At 40.7% G+C, this 19,007-nt stretch overlaps 2 protein-coding genes across 16 annotated transcripts in view; both read right to left on the reverse strand.

Moving 5' to 3' along the window:
- The window catches only part of l1cama (L1 cell adhesion molecule, paralog a), a 41,877-nt gene extending 40,660 nt beyond the window's left edge, over positions 1–1,217 (reverse strand). For 3 of the 5 annotated variants that reach the window (XM_048983041.1, XM_048983044.1, XM_048983043.1), the window contains exon 1: positions 1,032–1,217. The gene's annotated coding sequence lies outside the window, so the exon portion shown is untranslated. The remainder of the gene's footprint in view (positions 1–1,031) is intronic. The other 2 variants (XM_048983042.1, XM_048983038.1) reach the window with 1 other exon arrangement.
- A 10,082-nt stretch (positions 1,218–11,299) lies between these two features.
- The window catches only part of huwe1 (HECT, UBA and WWE domain containing E3 ubiquitin protein ligase 1), a 68,244-nt gene continuing 60,536 nt past the window's right edge, over positions 11,300–19,007 (reverse strand). For all 11 annotated transcript variants that reach the window (XM_048983027.1, XM_048983028.1, XM_048983029.1 and 8 more), the window contains 4 exons: positions 14,334–14,451; positions 14,012–14,193; positions 13,110–13,300; positions 11,300–12,692 (listed from right to left, as the gene is read on the reverse strand). In XM_048983027.1, coding sequence (XP_048838984.1) covers positions 12,590–12,692; positions 13,110–13,300; positions 14,012–14,193; positions 14,334–14,451 — 594 coding nt within the window. In that variant the 3' untranslated portion in view covers positions 11,300–12,589. The remainder of the gene's footprint in view (positions 12,693–13,109; positions 13,301–14,011; positions 14,194–14,333; positions 14,452–19,007) is intronic.

The following is a 19,007-nucleotide window of genomic DNA, read 5'->3' on the forward strand; positions in this document are numbered from 1 at the left end:
ATATTTGAAAATTAATTTCATTGTGCAATAAACATATGACCCCATTAGCTATTACCTGTAATCTGGAAGATACCATTTGAGTCTGCACACCATTCCGGTATTGTATGGTTCACTGTCCCAACGGGAACAATTTTCACACCTCCACTACTCTACACACAGGCCATGCACCCTCTGCTCTCTCTCCAAAGTCTGGTTTCACCCTCTTTACCTTCTGTCTGTGGGCATTTTATTCTACCCCAGCCCAGTGCATCCTGCTCTCACACACTTCTACAGACCAGGACGCTGGCATCCACACTAAAAGCTTTTCCCATCCCATAGACCCGTTTAATGCATATGCTCTCACAATCTATGGTGCTTTTGAGGAGAGCTGAAAAGGCTGAAATGGAAGCAAGCAGTGAGGCTGGAATTGAGAGAGAGAGCACGTAAACAGGAAACAGACTGTATAGCTGGTCAGATATTAAAGGGCAGTGCTGTACAGAAAAGCCTTTTGTTTCACACCAAGAATGAATCCTGTTGCATGTTGCATACTCAAGATCATAAAAACCACATTCCACTTCAGCATTATGATATAAAAAACATAGTTTCCGAACGAGCATCTTAGAACACATTTAATTGTATATAAAACATACAAATACAAAAAAAAAATGTTTTAAGATTTAAAAAATTACTGCAATTTGTAAATACTATATATTTTTCCAAATAACCCTTTTCTTCAGGAAAAGATATATATTGCTTTTATTCAACCAGCAGATGAATCAATTAATGCAATCTAAGATACTACACCTCATCCACAGGTAATAAAGGACTGTACCCTCAAATACACATAATAAAATAGCACCATAATTCCATAATTGGTGTAATATCCAGGCACAACTACAGAAATGAGAAAAATATATATGTATGTAAAAATGTTTTTACAAAATTTATATATATATATATATATATATATATATATATATATAGAGAGAGAGAGAGCGAGAGAGAGAGAGAGAGAGAGAGAGAGAGAGATAGCATATCGTGTTTTGTCTTACCTTGCAGGTTTAAAAGCGATGGTCTGCAATCAGCTCCCTCTCCAGCCTCAGCTACACCTTGAGTCTTCCTCCTGCTTCCCTGATTCCCCTTATTCTTCTTAGAGGAATAGATTGCAGCCTCTGTGCGATATTGATGGTGTACCAACAGAAAGACACGCCCTCCCTGAGCCGCTCTTGCGTCCTCCCTCCTTCACTCTGATTCGCTGATGGCCAATAGTGACGTCATCCCTCTCTCTTGCTGCTTCTCATTACCTTTTGGCCCCACCCCTCCCAGCTCCCTCACCGCCTTATTAGGGCTCTGCAGACAGTGTTTCTGCTTGACTGGAATAACGCGATAAGCATCAGGTCTTATTATTGCAGAACCTTCATGACGATCCAACACACATTCATTTTTCTATCCATCATGCACACACACACATGTATAAATGTATTTTATAATGTGTGTGTTTGCATGCGTGTGTGAGTTTGTTCATGATGGATACAAACATGAATGCATGCTGCATAATCATAAATGTTCTGCAATATTTAAGAAATCTGCACTTATGTTCTGCTCAGATATTTATGAAGTGTCAATTTTTTAGACTCTTGTTCTTGCCATTTTCATATAAATTGCTATTGTAGTCATTGGCTCCCAGTGGGATGCTGTTCGGTGTTTTACGTTATTGCAAAGCTATCACTGATTTAAAAGTACCCAATAAGACTGCTTGTCAGTAAATTCTGTACTTCAGAATATAAACATAAAATACAAGTATATGTATATGATCTGTGATCACGATCTGTCCATAAATATATATATATATAAAATCACTCACTCACACACACAGTATGTTAATCTCCCCTGAATATCAAGCCTCTTAAAAGTTCTCTCTAATATTAGACTTTAAGTTCATATTTACAAAATATATTCACAGAACTGCAAGTCATAAATGCATCTGCAAAATTAAATTTGGTGACTAGCAAATTAAGCTTCCAGCAGATTACTTCGGTTTTCTTTAGGGTGAGAGCACTGTTTCACCACGCAACGCTTTGTATTTGCAGTTACAGTTAAGATATCCAGTGACTAATGTTTACAAAAAATGCAGTGGAAGCACGTGCTCATAGTGCAGTGAGAACGGCATGGCTTTGTGGCGCATGCACTGGATTGTAGACCCTCCAGCCCCACTGCCTCTCTCACCCTCGTCACAGATCCTCTGGCTTGGAGGACTGCTTGTGGATTAATTAGCAAAGAACAACAGTGTGTCCCAGATGTTCATAACGCATGGAGAAAGTGTCAGGCACTGGGTCAGATTCCCACCATGCAGAACCGTGGCTGGAGTGGCTGCATAGCCGATGACCTCCTCCAGGTCCCTGCGAGACAAGTAGCGTGTTCTCCTGGCCGCGGAAAATGCAGTGCTCTCGAGACACTAAAACCTGGCCTGTGGCCATTACAGCTGAGAAATAGGCCTTGTGATTACATGGAGAAGTGCTACAGACAGTACAGCACTGGAAAGAAAACAAGGAAATCTTTATTATAAAAAAAAACAGACATAAATAGACATGCAGGGAAGGAAAGGAAAAGTCCATGGGGGCTCCAGTGCATATATTAGGTGAGGAGAGGCCTGTGTGAATATTCAGTGGTTCATAACCCTGCATCATCACTTAAAAAAAGATACAAAATATATAATATTGGTTGATACAGAGGGATATTGCCCTGCCTCCAGGGTTGCATATCTTCCTCCACTGACTTGTACACTGCCTCCAGAGTTGCATATCTCCCTCATTAGCAAGTTAAATTAAATTCCTGAGTAATCAGCCAGTGTCTCATTCCAGCCTTTTATTCCTCTTGTATTTCTTTGCTGTTAGTCTAACTCTCTATAGAGTGGCGTAATAGATATAATTCATTTACAACTGAAGGGAGTTTAGCATAGGTGGGTCGATAGTTATGCTATCGCAGTGCTCTCTCAGTAATGTTCAGTACCTCCCACCAGAACCTCTGCCTTTCTCGTCTGCTTGCTTCCTATTGCAGCTGCTCCACTTCCATCCAGCAGTCAAGCCTTTTATCTCACTTAATGTAGCTTAATATTCCTTGATTAATGCCTTCCTTTTTCTAAACCACACTCATCATAATCACAGCATTTCTTCCCCTCAACAAGCAGTTTCTCAGCTATGGGTTTCATTGGTCTGCTGGTAACACTTTACTTGAGGGGGCATGAATACTTCAGTAGTAACTCAGTTACTACTGAAGTACAAATCATGAGCAGAGTAGCTACTTGACATAAAAGATGAGTCAGGAGATCAGTATTTCACTTGTGTTATTCATGACTTTTTCCTTCAGTAGCTCACAATGGTTTACAGAATTAACAGATATAGTAAATACAAAACTGTTTAGGATTTAATATGCATCACAATTCATTGATGAACAAACATGAGTTTATGGTTAATTAATACATAAATAGCATAATACTATATTGATTTTGCTCCCTCAAGTATAGTACGACTGAAGTGCCTTCCTTACTTCCTGTTTTTTTATTCGCACAAGTAATTCCATTTAATGGACTAATGGGAACACGGTTTGGAAACATCTCAATAATAAATAAGGACAAAGGGCTGGAGCTGGAGAAGGGGGCGTTAAAGAGAAAGCGACAAAAAAAAAAACAAGGAGCAACTGGGGAGGGAAATGAAGAGGGAGAGAAACATGAAGCGAAAGCAGCAAGCTAAGAGTGAGAAATGAAGAATGATAAACAAGAAGGGAAGAGCAGAGAGTCAGGAAAGTGCTGACAGGAGGACGGAGCAAGCCAGCCTCAGCATGGGTCCATACGAAATGAGATGGAGCGCACTAAGAGGTGAGAGAGGATGGGAGACAGCCAGGGCGCCAGGATACTCAGAACAGCTCCACTAGGCATGGGTCTGAGCCGAGCTGAACATCACTGCACAAGCGGAACATCACTGCACAAGCGGAACATCACTGCACGATGCGATGTGCTGAACGGGGATCCAACCTGCAGGCCAATGGGTGTTATAGGGGGGTAAATTAATAGACAAAACTCTTTATCTGACCTTATGCCTGTGAAGAGAGGCTTTTGGACATCAGTGTGATGGTAGTGGGGGAGATATGCATTCTTCAGACAGTGCTGAAAACAGTAAGGATGCAACAAAGCCAGAGGTGCCGAGCGAGAGAGAGAGAGAGAGAGAGAGAGAGAGAGAGAGAGAGAGAGAGAGAGAGAGAGAGAGAGAGACCCAAGCCTATTTTTATCCAACTGATGACATGTACTGCAATAGTGGTCTGAAGGAAAATATGAGATCTGCTACATTCACAGGGCACTTACATGCAAATAAAGCTGGACCGCATTTTTCCACCCAGAGCAGCAGAGGTATTTACCCCCCTGCATCCATAGCCCAGGCAGTGTAAGACACAATACAGAGTAAAGCATAGTGAAATAACACAGCTCTCATTAGGTACCAAGCGGTGCTGAAGCTGGAGTTCACTTCAGCATCAGATGCCCCTAGTGTCACACTACACATGTGCTCACAAGGGTGGAAGCCAGGCATGTGGGCTTATGCCTGTAATGAGTCATGTTTTGGCAGACAGGCTCAGATAAAGTTTTAAATAAAAATTGATATGCATCATTGATAAACGGGCCCACAATTCCCTCATCTATACAGAAGCATCTGCTCTAGCCAACAAATGTAAAATAAATTAAACAGGCACCGTGCTGCTTTCTAAGCTGTTCAGAACTGCTGTACTACATGATTATTTTCTGTAGGTACAATGGCACTCCAAACAGAGATGATCCGGTCTACTGAATGATTCCAAGGCTGCCAGATAAGTTAACCAATTAGGAAACTGAAGCATTTCTACATCTTCTGCATCTGCATAAGCCCCACAGAAAGTAGAATGGGCGGGGGGTGAGCTGTGCGTCAGGCAGACAGAAAAAAATGTTCTTATTTTATCAAAATATATTTTGTGTCATTGCATTAACTCTTTTACTTCCTGCTTATGTGTGTATGTGTGTGTGGGTGGGAGTTGTGGCCTGGGCGATGTGTCAACAATAATTCAGAGGTATAATTTCAGATCTCATGGGAAACATTCCCCTTTAACTCTAGAGAACTAAGAAAAGTTATACATACCATCACTTATCAGGGCTAGCAAACTGATCTTTAAGTTCTTTGGGTTTTAAAGACTTTATACAAACCAGGAAAAAAAAGGCAGACATGGGACACAGGCAGAGACCAAATACGGAGAACCCTGAATAAGAAACAGTGAACCACTTTCACAAACTATCATCTAAAATAAAATGATTAAACCAATTACACTAACTAAGCTTTGGCAGCCCCACTGCAGCCTGTTGCCAAAAGTATATTGAACCTCACTCTCCTTTGTCAGCTGTCTTCTCTGTCTCTAAAAGTCGTAATACATTGATTTACACAGGGAGCTGAAACACATCCATAGTATATTAAACTAATGGCTCTCTGGCTGTTCTACATCACTTCTGCTACATTACTGAATGAAGCTCAGTAAAGGTATTAAAAGTGATTCCCCATGTCTACTTGTATTTTATATTATTCACCCGTTTTAAATCTTTTTCACTGGTAAAGCACCCCTAACCCACAAAAATAAATGTAAGTAATTTGTACGGAAAACAGAAATTGTAACAATGTATTTTTGGACGCCATGGATATAAACACTGCTAGTGAAATCCTTGCTTCTAAGTTGTATGTACTGGAATGTGTTGCCCAGCTACCAGCAAACATGTGCCTAATTATTGATTAGTCTTGTCAAATATATACTCATTAGACAAATTATCATACTGCCCTTTAGTGTTCTGTAAAATATCCTCTAATTAAAAAAATATGTGCGGATCCCTGAAACACAGCAGCCTAATAATTTCTCTTATTCTTAACCCTTCTGCACTGCGACTTTCCCCATCGAAGTTTAGATATATTACGGAATTGGAATAAGAAATTAAAAGAGAATTTTTGTCTAATCATCCAAAAGAGCATTTGTGAGATCAGGCCAGAGTCTCCATTCTAGTTCATCTCAAAGGTGTTTCATGGGATTGTCAGAGCTCTGTGCAGGCCAGTCAAATTCTTTCACACCAAACTCACCCAACCATGTCTTAATGGACTTTGCTTTCTGTACCGGGAGCAGAGACATGCTGAAACAGAAAAGGTCCTTCCCCAAATTGTTCTTACAAAATTGGAAGCGTATAATTGCCCAAAATGTCATGGTATGCATATGAAGACATATTCGGACAATTGCATTTTACCTTTCAAGCATTTTGTGGTTATTGGTTTAGATAGTGTGAAGGTGAAATTTAGAGAGGTGAAGAAAACAGCAGAAAATATCTGGTGATCTCCTACAAGGGGCATCACTCATAAAAGAATATAAATTGTCCGGCATTTTGTGGCTTGGGAGTCCTCCCTTCTGCTGCATTCTGGGGGACTCCTATGTGCGCAGACTTGGAATAAAATAGAACCTTTCCAACATATTGGTGTCAGAGTTTTATTTTGCCTGTCTAGAATTTTAGACTTCCAGAACAAGAGCTGTAATTCAAAAGCAGCAGTGACATCTAAGACTACTTGGTAACTTATAGACCAACTGAATAGGTCTCTTAGTTTCTAGTGATTGGTGAATATCTACATTTTTTTCCAGATTTGAAATAAAATATATATATTTTTTTAAGATTCATCATCTTATCCCATGAGTGGAAAGTTCACCCAAATCTGACTGTATAAGGTACCTGTCACTGCTATTAAAGATCATTGGCATTTAAACGTAAATTCAGGGTTCTGACTAAAAACATCCATCAGGCCCTCTCCATTTGGCTCTTAGTATTCCACAGTCAGTCATTGTATGATCTCCAGTTTAATTACGCATTTATATAATACACGTCAGCCTTAAAGCATATGATCACTCTACCAGCTATGGCATTAAAACTCATGACCTTCTGGACATGGGACGAGATCCGTATTCTGCTGTGCTAAACACCACCTAATCACAGAACTAAGAATTAAATCACATCATATTCTGGGGACGGGGGTGGCATGGTGGTGCAGTGGTTAGTACTGTTGCCTTACACCTCTGGGACCAAAGTTCGAGTCTCCACCTGGGTTGCATGTGTGTGGAGTTTGCATATTCTCCCCATGTCATCATGGGGTTTCCTCCAACAGTTCAAAGACATGCTGAGGCTAATTGGAGTTACTAAATTGCCCGCAGGAGTGTGTGTGTGAGTGAATGGTGTGTGAGTGTGCGCTGCGATGGACTGGCCCCCCATCCTGGGTTGTTCCCCGTCTCGTGCCCAATGGTTCCGGGATAGGCTCTGGACTCCCTGCGACCCAGAAGGATAAGCGGTTTGGGAAATGGATGGATATTCTGGGGACATTACCTACACACACAGATCAGCCAAAACCCTACAACCCAATAACGTCTCCCATACAAATTCAGCAATGTCGACAGTGGTCCACAGAACCACTGGCAACAGGATGGTAGGCAGTCAAGACGCAATGCAAGATGTGCTATCCTGTCCGGCGTTAACCAATAGAAGGGTTACACTGGCACAAATCACAAATAATTGTTATGGTACTGATACAACATACAGAACAGTATTGTTTAAAAAAAAAAAAAGTGTTTTTAACACTGAAGAGGGCATGTCCACCCAATTCTTCACTGAAACTGGGACATGGCATGCAGTGCAGGCAGAAATTTTAGATTAAGCATGATGAGAAAATAAAAAAAAAATCTTACAGCCCTTTGCTTCTTGATTTTCCTTCTCTGGCCTTATATGTCCCTAAATAGCAGACTTATCCTGAGGCACTGAACACCCTCTAATGCAAATACAGCTGGATGGTGTGACTTCAAGTATAGTGAACTTGACGGTATCGTACCTTAGGCCTCAGTCTCCAGAGGGTTATCAGCCATTTTTGAAATAGACTGACATGCCTTGACATTTTTAGATATTTCTCTCTCTCACACACACACACACTTTATTTATTTATATATATATATATATATATATATATATATATATATATATATATTTTTTTTTTTTTTTTTATATATATTAACATGTATCCCAAAGCTCTAAATATGGATTTATTCGGCACAAACTCAGTACCAATAACCTAAACCATGCACTTAAGGCATAAAAGGACGTACAGTGTCGAAGGCAAAAGACCCTTGCATGTATTCTGCCACTGATTAAGTGCTTTTAATTGCATCTTTTGCTATGCATTCTGGTGGGCTGTAGTTAGTCATGTGGCTCTACACAGCCAAACAATATTGCAGTGGTCAGATAGCCAAATATATAACAAAACTTTATTATACATTTAGAAGTAAATCTTACAATCCACGACGCATGTGAATGATTCAGCGAATTATATCAAAATTATATATGACAATAGTATATAGAAAAATATGACCATTAGGCAGGATTCTAGTGACTTATCAACACATCAGGAAGGTGAATCAATTAGGCGTAACGACTGGTCCATTAAAAAAATGAAAATTAGTTTAAAAAAAAAAAATTGTAAATAGAGCAAATCTAAACCGCACAGAAAGTACCTTCACTGCAGCCAGAGTGGGATAGACAGTCGCTCTCATCTTGATGTACTTCATTTGACCAACACTGAATGCCTCGTATATTTCCTGGTAGATCGTGAAACACTCAGCTTTGAACTAATATGGGACACCATTTGTCCCATATTTTCGAACCCGTACACTACATAAACTAGATGAGGGGTCCTCAAAGAACTACCTGACCAGGACATTCACATAAATGGAAACCATTCCACACTTAATGGAGTACATGTGGGGGTTTTTAGTGGCAGTGACTAACAATTGGTTTGTAATAATATATTGCAGCCTATGCTGTAGAATATATACGCTTCATTTGGACTATGAAAATTAAGCACATTACTATTTTATCAGGAATGCATTCTAAACATTCAGTTCATGCTACTAATAGTACTAACATTTACACCATATCAATATTAGGTATATATGCTTGTTTACAGAGTTGTTCAGAATGAAGGGGGGGGAGCTGAAGTATACGGATCCGTTCTTCAAACACAGCTTTCTCACAAATTACCGACTAGAAGTTGCCAATAAATTTGATAATACAAAACAATTGACGAAATTAATGTACATACTAAATGGTCTACTGTGGACAGACCGTTTGAAAAAAACACCTAGTTTTGTTTAACCTGATATTAAACTGCTGCAGTACTGCCTACTTGGGAAAAATAGTTGAGGGAACATTAAATAAGACCTATAAAATGACAATAACAATGTCACTGCTCTGCCCAAAATTCAAACTCGATTTTGTTTTTATCAAAGGATTCTCACGTTCGTGACAATGACCAAACACAAGTGTAATAGGTTACCGCCATAGTTTAATTTTCGAAATCAGTGTAAATGTCAAAATGTAAACGAAATGGTCCATGTTCCACATTTCCCTTGTTGCCAAAATCACCGAGGGCATAACCCTTTCCCTACTCGATGCATTAATTATACTTCCTGCACGGCCGCAGTGGACGTGATCACGCCGATGAAGAGAATATGCACAACTCAATAGTAACCAGCTTAAGTGCTGTTTTTACTTAAGTGCTTGACAGAAGAATAGGCTCCATAGTCTATGACTGAGTTCATGCGTGTGTTTCCAGTGATGAACTAGCATGCGTTGCAGAATGTACCCCTACCTGGTGCCCCCTATTCCTGGCATAGTTGGCAGGGCCTCCAATTACCTTGTTCAAGATAAATGGTTATGTAGACTTGTAAGTCATGTGAATACAACAAATCTAAAAGATACTAAAAATGAAAGACATTTACTACTAAATTATGTTCATGGCTTGGAAGAAGTGGTACAAGTGGTCAAAAGCAGACAAATGGACAATTGTTTTGATATACCTTCAGTGTTTTAAATTGTGTCGTGTGGAATTACATCGCATTGTGATGACCATGCCCAGTGTCCATTCAGAGCATCCATATCGAACCCATAACCTCAGGCCCTCTGCAGTTTCTGCATCTCTGGTCCAGCACAACCTGCTAAAACGCAGCGTTTTACCTGCCATAATTAAATCCCCACTGATAAAACTGACAAGGTAAGATTACTTGGGTGATCGGAGTGGGCAAATTCTCCATGAATGGACAGATCTTCACACAGAAAAAAAGACTGGTGGCCAGAGCACACTGCAACCCTTAAACATAGCAGGGCTCATTGACCAAGCAGCAGTGCACATGTACGATGATAATCAACAAGTGTGAAATGATAGTTACCAAGGTCACTACGCTGAGACGAGAGGAAGTGCAGTCTCCAAAGAAGCTGATTAAATGGGACAACTACTATTAAGGTCAGAAACACTGCAGCAAAAGCTACGTCAATGCTTATCGCCATACAAGAATAATACATCTATGTGTCAAGAGCTACGTCAACTGCATGACACCGTTGGACCAAGTGCTTGCAGAATGACTAGCAATAATGTTTAATGCACAAGACTCTGCATTATATCTTGCCCTGGAATTTACGAATAGAATCAAAAATTCCATTAGACCAAAATTTTAAGTAGCCTCTTGGGACACATTCAAACACAGAAAATTGTGCATATTTTGAAATGTTTATCAAATGTTGCTGTTGTGCAACATTACCCTGTTAAACTTGTTCCAAACAGACCACTGGAATTTTTTGTTTAAATCCTCTGGGAACGATCAGTGGACAAAGTATGGTACAACATTTTATAAATCCCGTGGAACACAGTGTAACTTAAAGGATCACATACTACTTGTACTGGGAACTATTTCGTGATTAATTAATGCATTCTTTCCAGTACTGAAATGTTTCATGCATGTAATGTTCAGGTTTTTTTTTCTTCAAACCGTGACTTTCCAAAGCGGTATAAAAAAATAAAGCCTAAAACAATGAGATCATGAACACACTCCCATCATTCCAAAAATATATATTTGCACTCCATCAGTGAGGGAAATGAAAAAATTGGGTAAAGTCAAGCACGCCTGCTGCGTAAACCCAGCAGATACACATTTAAGTGGAAGTAACATCCACAGAAATCATGCCTAACATCGGGGAAGGATCGTCAATTAGATACTAATTTATTCTAATACGATCCTAATGCATGACAACGAAACCAAGGAATAGCGCATATCTGTGAAAACCCCACAAACTAAAGAAAAACAATGGTTTAGCTGTGCTTAGTGAATTAGTGAAGTGTCCGTGGAACAATTTAAACCCAAACAGATCAATTCCAACCACGCTGATCAAATGACATCTACTCAAATATTAGTTCTGCTCAAATAAGCAATATAGACATTTTATTACACCGTTTCTGGTACCTTTCCTCAGTGTAAAAGGCACGCTTCTTCATAAGATTGCCATTTCGAAAAGTCTCCAGATCTTTAGAGGTACATCAGATTATTTTAATAACTGACAGAATATTTTGTCAGGAAGAAATGTCAGGCATACCCTGTCCTGGATTGATTTATCTATTTGGTGTTATAATCACTGATGAATTTAACTTGTGTCAAAATCTAAACTTAAAACTGCACATGCATTTACAGTAAACAGCTTGTCACAATGACTGTTAAATGCATTTAAAAAACATGACATACAGGGGGAAAAAAAACATTTTCTCAATTTTATTTATTCTTGAAGTAATTATTTAATACAGCCCCCTTCTCCCAGCATGTTAAGACCCAAGACAAGCTCCAAAATGTACAACCCACCTACCCTCCATTCTGTAGCTGTGAGAAGGGCTGTAGACTAGGACTCCAATCTGCAACAATCAGACTTCTGACCAGGACTTCTCCATCCTCCATCACACATTTCCTTATCGCCTTCAAAAAATGCCCAGAACTTTCCCCATATGGGTGCAGTTTGATGAGTCTCTCCATTTGCTTGAAATTTATTTACTCTCTTCAGATAAAACCTCCCCCCGAAAGCATTTCCTATTTTCAAGGTAAGTCACTTCAATGTTTCAAATTTGCAAAAGGAAAAAAAAAAAATTACAAAGGCTATTTTTCTCCAAAAGTTTTATAACCAGCCCATTCACACACACAAACCCCCTTTGCTACTTTATACAACCAGAAGAAAAATTAAACTTAAGTACATTAAACTCCCCAAAACCTTTTGCAGAGAAACAAACGGAGTGGGAAGGTGATGGGTGGGGGATACATTTTAACATTAGTCCAAGTTTTATCATCTTCTCTCTTCGCAGGTTTGCAATTTTACTGAGGGAGAGAAAAAGCAGACACAGAATTTGCTAAATTGTTTTGCGCGTCAGTATGTAGCTCTGTGTCTACAAGGCAAAAATACATGTTCGGCAATCTGCTGTACTTCCTCATCTCTGACCAGTTTGCCACTTGTAGGTATGTGCACCCCCGCCCCTGAAGACGTGTCCGCCTTTACCTCCCTTCTGAGTGTGCATGTATTTTATTCTGTCTCTGTACAATATTAGGCGAGTCTTAGCCAGTTCGACGCCCAAAGGAAGGTCCTTTACTGGGGGGCGCCAGTGTTAGAGGTTCAGTGTGTCTCAGAATCTGGAACGGTCTGTATATGTGAAAGTGCTGGTGCTTAGGCCAGCCCGAAGCCCTCCGAGCATTCCTGAATGGCCAACAGGAGCATGTGTCTTAATTTCTCGTAGCTTTCGTAGGCCGGTAAGTCCAGCTGGTTAAAGCTGCAGGAGAGGGGAAAAAAAAGGGGGTCAAAACGATGACTGTCAGTAAGCAAGTCCCAGGATGGGCCCTGCCGTGATACCCTTGAGCATGGTGATTAACCTAAATTGTTCAAATAAAGCATCCAGCTGAAAAAAAAGCAGAAAAACCAGGTTGCTTTGTGGTAAGAGGCTAATCACAGCAAACACAGGTACTCAAATGCAATAAAAACAATAAAAAGCCAGCTTGAGATGTAGGTGAAATGTACTTTTTTGCTTTGCAGAATTACAAAGTAGCATTCTGGTTGCACACCGTACTATGCTTTCCTTATATCGGTGCATATTTGGTATATAGCTTTATAAAAAAACTTGATGGGGTACTATGGTCAATATCAGCACCCTTATGTAAAAACTAAACAAAAGCAGTTGTGTGTGACTGACCAGGTGTGAGCAGAGGGCAGGCGGTCTGTGGAGCGGTCATCTCGGTGGATCTGGAACTTCTGGATGCCATTCATGCCTTCAAGGGCAGCAAAGCCCTGTAGAGGCACCTTGGACGTGCCCGTCACGAACTGCAGAAATTTAGCCCGGTCTGCTTGGTCGAAGGACCTCAGGGCCCGCCAGAACCACTGGATCTGAAATGGATAGCGAGACCGGCTCAGAAGACAAAACACTAAAAGGCAAATTATTTCAGCAAGATGGTCAAACTGAGATTTAACAGACATCTTTAGATCTTGGATATGATCTTAGCCCAGTCTGGGCAAACACACACTTTTTTCTTTTTTACACCGACATCTTTGGAATGCTGTTAGGTTACACGAGGCTTTCCAAAGATATGGTCTGACATTACTGCAATTCAGAAAATTCCAAAAGGTACAAGAGACTGACAAGGAGGGGGGTGATATCCTAACCAAAGACAGGAAAGATGCTAGAATACAGAACAGCAGAAAAATATACTTCACCACACCACTTTGCCAAAAGGTTTACAGTTACATGATGGATGCTTTTATTCAAAGCGATGTGCAACTGAAAAAGCAAGCTTAGCCAGTCCCTGGAGTAACTGGGGCCAAAGGCCTTTCTCAGGGGCCCAACAGTGAAATACCATGACCATGAAATTCAAACCACTGACCTTCCAGTTCACAGACACAGAATCCTAATTTGCAGTGCCACACACCATCCCAAGACAATAGTGTGTGCGCCCAAGGTTTGACCCTGGGATTTTCCATACAAAAGGTACACAAACACACAACCAACTGAACCTCACATGACCCACATGCATAACATGCTTTAGAGAGAAACTTCTTGGACATTTGACTTCTCAAAGAGGTATAGAAGACTGCTGGTACCTGTATGGAGCTAGACTGGTACTTGTGGTATTCTGTGTTGGCTTTGAGATCATCTATGTCGATTGTGGGCAGACCCGATATGAGCAGCTCCAGCTCCTGCTCCGTGAAGATGGAGATGAGCCGTTTGGGGATGATCTCATAGAAGCCTTCCAGGAAGGCAGCCAACTGCTTCCGAATTGCCCCTGAGAGGTAGGAAGATAATTAAGATGTACATTGTCAACTCATAGAGGAGGTCAGAGGAAAAAGGAAAAAAATTAAATCACTGCACAGGGTGTTAAGGAAGTAGCCGCACACTTGGCCACTTTCTTGGCTTACAGCTCACCTGTCATTTTCATTTGGCAAACCAGATGAACATATTCCTTTTTGTTCTCTTCCGTCACTAGGATGTTTGCTCCATTGGGTTTCAAGTCCCTCACTTCACATACCCCAAACTCTTGAACCTAAGGCAAATAAAGGGATTAATAAGGGGATTCAGAGAATCCTTCCCTTACATGATGTGTACCATACATGTAGCATCTCCCCCAAATTCTCTTTCTGTGTCCCATTCCCAGTCACCTCAAGTTTTCTTTTTGATGAGTTGATGGAAATTGTGCTGCAGCCAACAATTAACTTGTTTCAAGCCCTGACATAGGGAAACAATGAAGCCGAAAACACTGGGTGACAGCCAGTTTAATCTGTCTCATCCACGCAACTATGACACTTATTTTACAGATTTTGACCAAGAGCAAGTATATAGAGGTTCAATAAGAGGTCCTAGGATAGATCCTTGTGGATGTATCCACAATTAATGGAGTGTCCATCTTCATTTATAACTGCCAATTTCAACTGCCCTTTAAGTACATCTTAAAGCTCAAAACGGTTCCAGTGAGGCTCACCCAAGGCTCCAGCCTATCCAGGAGTATTTTCTGATCAATTTGTGCCAAATGCTGAACTTAGATCTAATAAAACCGGGACTGATACTTTGCCCGAATCAGTGTTTAGCTGGATGTCATTCAGAACTTTGATAAGAGCCGTCTTGATGCTATGGTGAGGGTGGAAGCCTCTCTGAAGTCTGTCGAAAGCCACTCGGTAATCTGTAGCGGTTCTGGCAACATGAAGAATGGAAGGAATGGGGAGCCATTCTTCCTTTCACCGAGATACAAGCTCCACTAAAATTAATAAAGCTTCCGGGTATGATAACGGAGACGGTGTACTTGAATTTCTAGTCCTTGGCAGAAAATCAATTTTGGCTTTTAGATTTTAAAAAAGCAGTAAAAATGCAGAAAAAAATTTAAAACTAGACAAAAAATCAAGGCGTGAAAATGAGACTAGTTGGGGGCCGTACAAAAATACCGGAGGAGGGGGGTGTTGCTGAGCAATCTCCGTATTGAAAATACTGTATCAGTTTAGTGCTAAATGCGGAGTTCTTGAGTAATCCTAATCTGGAGGATATTAATGCTAAAAAAAAAAAAAGTCAAGATGATCATCTCATTGTTAGCTGAATCTTTTGGTGTCACAACAAAAATGCAGACACTAAAATTAGCTGAGCCTGGAGGGCTGGTGGAGTGGGGAGTGTTTTGTTCAGTACACATTCCATGGAAGGGGTCCACATAACTGAAAGGCCTGAGGTTTGGGAGGTAGCCCAGACTGGGGGTGATGTGGTTTTGGGTCCTTCACTTTGTGCGCTTCATGCCTGAGTGAAAGTGCCTACATTTGAGATTTGGACACTTGCTTAAGAGTGAATCTGATGAACTTGCAGCTCATATCTAAGGAAGAGAGACATGCAACGCTGGCAGAGTTGAACTGGAGGGTGGAGGTTTGGATGGAGCGTCAGATTGAAAAGGAGGCGGTTCGAGCTGGAAGCAATGAAGGTTGCTACAGTTATAGTTGTATGGATAATTATTTTAATAAACTTGGGCACACTGCATCTCCAATGCAATGGTGTGAATGCTTTGCTTTACTAGCAAGTTTGTTGGGAAGGCACAGGAAGTGTCTGTGCTGCTTGGCCACAGGACGATTGCAGTATGACGCTGTTGTAGACAGTTTTTGCTAAGTTCAGGAGAAAGGGTACTCTGATAAATGGTATGCCACCAGTAAAGTGACAGACCTTGCATATCTTTGTGAGCTGATGCCCTTTGAGGAATTTTAAAAAAAGCAAGCTCATTATATCATGCTGCTGCATTAGCAGATTCATTTAGTTTAACACACAATGCTTTTACATCTTCACCCATGGCATCCATAATATGGTAAACGGATGGTAACAATCACCATAGCTCAAAATGCTAAGTTTTTTAATCCAGCGCACCATACTTGAAAGCCATGCGCATATTCTACCATCATAGGGTAGTTCATCTAATCGTTGATTGTTTCGATCTAAGGGGTAAAACAGCAATGACAGCAGTCAGACCATTCTCGGAGTGCAGGTCCGGACTGATACTGCATACAGACTTATTGAAGATGAAATGGACATAAAATCCTGGCCCAACCCAAGTCATGTGCCATTTCTGTTATAAGGGTTTGTTTCTAAATCAGGCAAAAGGGCAGAGCATATTTTGGTAAGTACTGTACAACACTGGTGTAACTCAAAGATTCATTTGCTCTGACATGGTACTTTTTTAAATATCTTGTTGAGAATGTCATGTTTTTGCACATATGGAACCTAGCTGTCTCAAAGTGGATTCTGTGTTGGCACAACAGTCTATCACATAATTTGCATGAGGACCTATTGTCAAGGCACCTAGGAATTATCAAGTGTCACAATGGGCACGATTGGAACTGCTTGGCCAGCAGGAAGGTCACCACGCCCCTAGAACTAGTGCCTCCGATCCTGGAGAATCATGCCGGGCTGGACTACAATAATGCCCACAGTTGCTGCTACCTCCGTGAAGTAGATGTCATATTTAAAAGAACATGCTCCAGAGTGGGGGGGGGGAGGGGGGGGGGGGGCTGGACATGATGCTGCCTAAAGCTCTGGCTGTGGCATTAGCATATTGAAATTGTTCCCAGACTTTTGCCCTGTAATTAGGGAAAGGGTCCAGATTGTCTACTGGGTTGTGGTTCTCTCTCTCTCTCTCGCCTTATTTTTCCCCGTTTCTCTTCTGCTTTTCACAGACCACCTTTAGTAGGCACCAGGCACTGCCTACCCTTCCGGCACCCATAGCTATCGGCATTTCCCAGTGCAGGAAATGCCGATAGCAAATGAAGACCCTAAAGAGCGGTAGAAGCCAGTGCCCCTGGTTCTGGAGCCATTACTGAAGGAAGATAGTGGCGCCATCAAACAGCTCATAACTTACTTTCTTTTTTGTGGGTTTCTGGTGCCTTACTTCATATACCCCATTGGGGTATATGACTTAGTCCAATGGCAAATCAAGGGAGTAACCAGGGAATTCAGAGAATCCTTCTGTGTCAGGTAATGTATTGTTTTCACTCTAAAGCAAGGATTACTCCTGAGCCCGACGACCTTCGGTAGTGTCTGCACAGTTGAAAACTGTCTGTTCGGCAGTCACAGAGTCCAAAGCGGTGGCAAAGCAATAGAGCTGTGCGATTCATGGAGAACTACTGCCCGTAGAAATATCGGGATTACAAAGATTACAATCCATTTACCTGTGGAACAACGCTGTAAATGCTGTACAGATCATCCTGCTACTACACGATTATCACATCGTAAATCTGTTCTAACGCTACTGAATTATTAGTACCCAAGTCCAATACAACAGGAATCGCATTTGTATTTACACGATTTTCAGGTCGGAGAGAAAAGCACTACATGGACTAGAATGCGATAGTCTTAATGAGAAACACTACTTCTATGCAAAACCGGCTATCCAAGTAACGAATAGTGATGTCTGATTTGTGAACGAATCGTTCTTTTGAACCGGTTCTTTTCAGTAAATCAGTCGGACCAGTGTTCAAATATGAGAGAATCTAACATTTAGTACATCCACGCAGTGCACAGGTCAAAGTCTTAAATTGTACAAGTTTAAAATTTTGAAAAATGACACGAAAAACAACCTTTTTCAACTGATATTTGCTTTTTACATTACTGTCTGTAGCCATGTTGCCTTCCGTGCCCCACCACATCCTTTGGGTTGGTACAGTGTGCATGCCGGCCGCATGGTAAATGTCTGTGGTTCACCACTCCCGACTCCAAGCAATAGACAAGATATCACGTTCAGCATGTCCAGGTTGAAGGGTTTATAAGAGATGTGTATAATTTATTAATGTATTATTTCTTATATAAATGCATATAATTGGGCCATTCCACCAAACTGGTGCCATTTGTGTCCCCAGGACATTATATGTTTAAATATGCATGAAAAGTAGCTTTATAATACATGTTATTATCAAGCAAAGTGTCCTCCACAATGTCCTCATTGCAAATTTAACAAAATGTAAAACATTAATGAAAACTGCCTAGAACGCTGAAGAAAGTGTCACCTGTCACTGCTCACTAGTGCAACATTTCAATATGAAATACGAGTAAAAACCTTCAAAGATCTTATTTTGACGACAGTATTTTTGCTTTAAATACATTTTCCTTATAATAAATGGATAATATGCTAGTTAAAATATACATTTTGCTTGTGCCCTCAGGTTTTCACTCAGTCCTGTAACCCGAATATATTTCTGCCCCTAAAAAAATGACACATTCCGTGCGTCTCAGTCAACTGCAGTTTCCATCGTCTCGGTCGCCAGAAGACCACAAGAAAACCAGAAGTGATCTCCCTGATAACCTTGTGTGTCTGAGGTGGTGGAACTCAACACTCAGCTCTGTCACCCAAATTATTTCTTGGATTTATTAAAAAAATATATATATTTCTGGCAAGTTACTTGAATGTACTCAATACTATCACACTATCAGGCTTGATGACATGTGGCTATGGTTCATGAACTTGCTAATGTTATGATAAAACTCAGTCCTGTTGCTTTCTGCCCTGTTAGATTGAGAAAAATACAACTTTTACGTGTATGTAGAGTGATTTTTTTCCCCCAGAAACATGATTGGTCACATGTTCAC

The sequence above is a fragment of the Brienomyrus brachyistius genome, chromosome 18, assembly GCF_023856365.1.
Source record: "Brienomyrus brachyistius isolate T26 chromosome 18, BBRACH_0.4, whole genome shotgun sequence".
Lineage (NCBI taxonomy): Eukaryota > Metazoa > Chordata > Actinopteri > Osteoglossiformes > Mormyridae > Brienomyrus > Brienomyrus brachyistius.